This window comes from Arachis duranensis, chromosome 8, assembly GCF_000817695.3.
Source record: "Arachis duranensis cultivar V14167 chromosome 8, aradu.V14167.gnm2.J7QH, whole genome shotgun sequence".
NCBI lineage: Eukaryota > Viridiplantae > Streptophyta > Magnoliopsida > Fabales > Fabaceae > Arachis > Arachis duranensis.
The window spans coordinates 10753231-10759530 of NC_029779.3; the positions used below are offsets into that span (position 1 = coordinate 10753231).

At 40.4% G+C, this 6300-nt stretch overlaps 1 protein-coding gene across 1 annotated transcript; it reads left to right on the top strand.

Moving 5' to 3' along the window:
- The first annotated feature begins 1660 nt into the window (after positions 1-1660).
- LOC107481388 (uncharacterized) lies at positions 1661-3941 on the top strand. Its single transcript, XM_021137048.1, has 2 exons — positions 1661-3205; positions 3258-3941. The coding sequence occupies exons 1-2, from the start codon at positions 1661-1663 to the stop codon at positions 3939-3941; spliced, it is 2229 nt and encodes a 742-aa protein (XP_020992707.1).
- Positions 3942-6300: the final 2359 nt, after the last annotated feature.

The window sequence follows — 6300 nt, forward strand, 5'->3', positions numbered from 1 at the left end:
GCTTTTAAGATTAATTGTGATGCTAGTTATTTTGGTTCGGGTGATAGTGTTGGTTTTACTTGTGTTATTAGAGATTGTAATGGGAGTTGGCAAATGGGGTGTTTGGGAATGATTGAGAGTAATAGTATTCTTCAAGGAGAATTGTTTACTATTTGGAGATGATATCTCTTAGCTTGTGATGTGGGTCAACGAGATGTTATTTGTGAGACGGATTGTGTGGAAGCATTTAATCTTGTTACTCAAGATGGTTTTGGGTTTATTGATCCATTGGTGCTTAAAATAAGAGATATCATACATTAGAATTGGCGTGTTGACTTTCGTTTGATTATGAGAGATGCAAACACGGTGGCAGATACTATGGCAAAGATGGCGATGAAGTTACAACTTTCGCATGTGGAGCTTCTTTCACCTTGGGAGGAGTTTAAGAGTAGTCGTAAATGGGACTGTCCCTCTATTTAACCAGTTCCTTGTTTTATTTGTTTTGTTTTTCTTTGTTTAATTTATTTTAGTCACAAAAAAAAATACACATCCGCGCAGGGGTGTTTATGGCCCCGTGCGGTCCAAAAATCTGGTCCAAGTTCAAATATTTTAGGAATTAATTTGATATAATTTTATTGAATTTAAGGTTAAGTAAGTGTTTCAAAAATAAATATGGTTATTATTTTAAATTGGGTCCAAATCAAAGCAAACTTGATTTTATTTTATCCATGTACATCCTAAAAAAATAAAAAATATATGTTTTAAATTAATTTTTAATATTACGTTATATTAATTATAAGCTTATTGTTTTATTTTTAATCACACTTGTTAAATTAGAAAATAAATAAAAGAAGCATCAAATTATAATTTATGGATAAATTCAAGTTTAAATATGAATATCAATTTTTTGGTAACAAATTTTATTTTTTTTATAAATAAGTGCATCATAAATAAGTTTCTTTATTTATTGTTAAAATTTTAAGGACTCAGTTTTCACTCGATTTGGATCCAGTATAATGGTGACCCAAAAATGTTTAGGTTTCATCGACTTTAGAACCGGATTAAAATATAAAAAATAAACTCAGTATATATTTAGACCGAATTTAAATCAGGACAAATTCAATTTTACCGACTATAAACATTTCCTAAATCTGCGTACCTAATACCTATCTCACACTGTTTTCTTTTTTATAATAATATTATTATAACTAATCACATATTTCAAAATAAATTAGAAAGCTTAAAGTCAAACCCCCAATGTTTCATCGTCATAGCAAAGCCATTATTGCAACAATGTTATATAAGTTACAAATTATACATGTTAAAAAGTTACGTAAATAAGCCAAAGCAAAAATCGTTTCAGCAATAAATCAGAACGGATTTTTATATAATTCGAACCAGGTTAGTTCGAACTGTAATTGTGAGTAAATCGAACCAGGATAGTTCGAATTAGTTGTTTTGGGTTGGTAATAAATTGAACCAGTTTGTTTCGAATTAAGAATGAATGTAATTCGAACCAACTTGGTTCGAATTATAGAGAGAGACGCTTCTGGTGTAATTCAAACCGGACTGGTTCGAATTACACAAATCATAGTTCGAACCAGACCGGTTCGAATTAGTTTGAGACTGAGCTGTATATATATGGTTCCAAACGTGAGTTAGTCTCAATAGAGGGAGTAAGATGGCTAGTGAGGAGAGTTTTGTGGTTTTGGTGCATCACAGAGGATCTGTCAATAGAAAAACTCGTTCCGGAGTAAAGTTCACAGATAAGAATCCTCTATGTATTATCGTAACTTCTACGACGAGTTATGATGACCTTGTTAGCGCTGTACTAATGAAGCTTGGTCTGGAAGGTGCGAAGCGGGTAAAGAAGTTTTTCTATCGCATTCCAGTCACGGTGCTACAGAATACGGTGAAGTATGATTGCTTCACGATTAATAATGATGTCGACTTGCAAGTAATGTTTCTTTGTCGGTGGCAGTTTCCGGAGGTGAGGACACCAGAGTTGTTGGCACGGCTGGTTGATGTGGTATCCAGCTCCGGCGGTTCGAACCGGAATACGAACACTATAGCGAATGCAGCAGGTTCTAGTTCCAGGCCTGCCGTTGCTTCCTCCTCCGTCCCTGTGTACGAACCAGTGGTCCAACCTGTCGCCTCCCCGTCATTTGCTGTTGACCTCAATGGCACCGAAGGCGACGAGGTAGTGGAAAGGGAAAATTTGCCGAATGCTTTAGTGGGAGTTGCACCTGTTGGCGTTGGAGACGATTTTTTGGGTGATGAAGAGGAGGATGACGTCAAGCCGGATATGATTGACGATGACAGTGCTGATGATATTGGAGCGAATGGGCCTCCATTGGCGGTAGGTGGTTCTAGCTCTGGCACACAGCAGTATCCACCACATTTTTCCTCGTTGGAGTTGGATGCCATGAGACATGAGGGGGTTTTAGGGCACGCTGTTGGATTCGGAGCTAGAGATGCGGAAGGGACTGTTGGTCTGACAGAGTTCCAGGTTGGTCAGCAATTCCAGGATAAAGATGAAGCCCTTTTAAGTGTGAAGACTTACAGCATCCGGCGAGGGGTACAGTACAAGGTGGTGGAGTCCGATCACCGCCGGTATGTGGGCAAGTGTTCCGAGTTTGGGAATGGGTGCACATGGTTGATTCAACTGAGTCTCCGGAAGCGCAAGGGCATATGGGAGGTCAAATGGTACAATGGACCTCACACTTGCCTGGCCCCATCTATCTCGAGTGACCACAGGAGTTTGGATTATCATGTGATTTCGGCGTTCATTATGCCAATGGTTAGGGCTGATGCATCCGTGAGCATAAAGGTGCTCCTGAACGCCACGGCAGCGCACTTTGGTTTTAGGCCGACTTACCGGAGGGTTTGGATGGTGAAGCAGAAATCTATTGCCCTCATCTACGGTGACTGGGATGAGTCCTACAACGACCTGCCTAGGTGGGTGTTGGGTGTCCAGCTGACGATGCCTGGTAGTGTTGCAGTCCTTAAGACGAGCCCGGTTCGAGTTGGAGGACAGGTGGACAAGTCTCAAGCGTACTTCCACAGACTTTTCTGGACTTTCCCGCCGTGCATCGAGGCATTCCGTCATTGTAAGCCGCTAGTCAGCATTGACGGCACACATCTTTATGGGAAGTATGGGGAAACGTTGCTCATCGAGATTGCACAGGACGGGAACTCCAACATTCTACCTGTCGCATTCGCACTAGTAGGGTGAGAATGCGGAGTCCTGGACATTCTTTCTCTCACACCTTTGACAGCACGTGACCCCGCAGCCCGGTCTGCTGGTTATATCGGACAGGCACAACGGCATCAAGACTGCGCTTGAGGCCCCTGACGGCGGTTGGTTACCGCCATCTGCGTACCGTGCATTCTGCATACGACACGTAGCGGCTAATTTTGCCCTTACCTTCAAGGGCAAAGACGCTAGGAGGCTCCTAGTAAACGCGGCGTATGCGAAGACCGAGGTTGAATTTGATTACTGGTTTGATATTCTGCGATCTGAAGATCCGGCGATGTGTGAGTGGGCGAACCGGATTGATTACTCGTTGTGGACTCAGCATCGTGATGAGGGGCAGAGATTCGGTCACATGACGACGAACATCTCCGAGTGTGTGAACTCTATCCTCAAGGGGGTCAGAAATCTCCCTGTAGCATCCCTGGTGAAGGCAACATATTGTAGGCTTGCGGAACTCTTTGTTCGCAAGGGGAGAGAGGCTGAGGCCCAGATGGGAACGGGACAACAATTCAGTCAGTATTTGGTGAAGTGTATTGAGGCCAACTTGAAGACGGCCAGGTGCTTCACGGTGACGCTGTATGACCGGGATAACTCCGAGTTCACTGTAGCAGAGACCACTCCGACTGGTTCTTTCTCCTTGGGTACTTACAGAGTATCACTTGCCTCTCGGACAGGACAAGAGGCGTGCGAGAGAGGGTCGTCCTAGATCCACTAGGATACGGACGAATATGGACGAGGCAGATCCGAGTCGGCCAAAGAGGTGCGCCCTATGTCGCCAACCCGGACACACACGACGTAGTTGCCCACAGGTTGGAGGATCGTCTCAGACAGGCCACCATTAGTGCGCATGTTGTTAGTGTTAGTATTATTTACATTTAGGTTTTCCTGTTAGATGCAATGTTTGAGCATGTATGTAACTAGTTGATCTTTATACATTGTACTTTGATTGTTGCGAGTAGTAATGAATATGTCTTCTTTCATTAAGAGTACTGCTACATGTCCCGTAGATGCAAAAGTTAATAAAAAATAATAAACACTAAACTGTTTCATGATTCATAGATTCTAAATAGTCAATGTCCCACAAGAAAAGTACATAACAAAAAACATAGGTGTACAGACTAACATAGGTGAACAGACTATAACATAACAAGAAAAGTATCTGTCATCAAGTCGCATGCCCTGCTGCCGCCGCATGCTCCTAATGCATCGCTGGGGCTGCGCACAAAATGAACCGCATAGTTAGAACCAGCATAAAATATAACCACAACCGTAAGCAGCACGATAAATCATCAACAAACCATTCTGCTAAATAAAACCACATACCCTAAACCACTAACATAAACCGCACCACTCGCAAAAACCGCTAACATAAACCACTACCCTAAACCACAAACCTAAACCACTAGCATAAACCACTAACTTAAACCGCTAACTAAAACCACTAACATAAACCACTACCCTAAACCACAAACCTAAACCACTAGCATAAACCACTAACTTAAACCGCTAACATAAACCACCAACATAAACCACCAACATAAACCACTAACATAAACCACTAACATAAACCACTACCCTAAACCACAAACCTAAACCACTAGCATAAACCACTAACTTAAACAGCTAACTTAAACCACTAACATAAACCACCTACATAAACCACTAACATAAACTACCATCTAACCCACATGCAAAACCACTAAGGCACAAATCCGCTAGAATCAAAAATAGTTCTGTACTAACCTCCTCGTTGATGACCCCGGCTATATGAGCGACTCCGTCCAAGCGATATAGCCGTGCAGGATCATCCCCCATGAGCAGAGTATTCCGTTCAGGTCTTCCTCGGAGAGAATCTAGGTCGTTTTCTCTGAGATTTTGTGGGGTAGGGGGAGGAATAATAGTTCGAATGAGGGTGATTCGAACTCCTTATATAGCCGAATCACCACTAATTCGAACCACCTTGGTTCGAATTATGAAGGAGCACGCCAAGGGTAATTCGAACCAGGTTGGTTCGAATTACATGTTTTGCTTTCCAATGAATAATTCGAACTAGACCAGTTCGAATTACATGCATCATGAGTTCGAACCACCTTGGTTCGAATTACGTTCAAACTTCCTCTCCTCTAATTCGAACCTCCTTGATTCGAATTACTAAGGTTTATAGTTCGAACCACATTGGTTCGAATTACATAAAGATAATGTTTGGCTTATTGCTAAAACAATTTTCGGTTTGGCGTATTTAGGTTACACACTTCTTGCCTTGGCTTATTATGGTTTTTTACCCTAATATTATTATAACTAATCACATATTTCAAAATAAATTAGAAAGCTTAAAGTCAAACCCCAATGTTTCATCGTCATAGCAAAGCCATTATTGCAACAATGTTATATAAGTTACAAATTATACATGTTAAAATAATAAATTGAAAAAAAGTACATTTTTGGCAACATTTTTTTTACTTCCTTCATATAAAATAGTTGTATAAAATTTATGTAAAGAAAATAGTATTAAATAAAAGGCTGATCAATGGCATGGCAACAAGAAAAAAGTGGTCTCATTTCACGTGGGATGTTGTAACATACATAACTTTGAAATGAAATTGAATTGACAAGAAAGGGATGGAGAAGTTAAAAGCAAAGTAATGTAGAGAATAAGTGGCCAATATATAAACCAAAATCAATAGGGGACAGGGCAGAGGTTGTGAACAGAACCCTAGCTACCAAGATTGTCTCAAATTTGAGCTGCATTATGATCTTTTACAATATTTGCCTTTGCTCACACTTCTACACATAGCAACTTAATTCACCTTTTCCCTCCTTAAGTTTGACAAACAAAATAATGTATGTGCCTTAGTAAAGGTTGTTTCACCTAAGAATCATTGACACATTGTTCATTTACTAAACTAAATATGGATCTTACTGTAAGTAAAATTCATACTTTACCTAATAAGTTAGATCAAGAAAAAAGGTCTCTGACAATTATCTCAAAAGACAATGAGGTTTTTAACAAAAAAAATATTCAACTCGACTTTTGAGTTTTATTTTTATGGGATTAATTAGTCCCT

Coding starts and splice junctions, on each gene's coding strand:
- LOC107481388 (XM_021137048.1), top strand. CDS start 1,661: ATGGCTAGTGAGGAGAGTTTTGTGGTTTTGGTGCATCACAGAGGATCT. Junction 3,206..3,257: donor TACCTGTCGCATTCGCACTA/GTAGGGTGAGAA, acceptor CACCTTTGACAG/CACGTGACCCCGCAGCCCGG.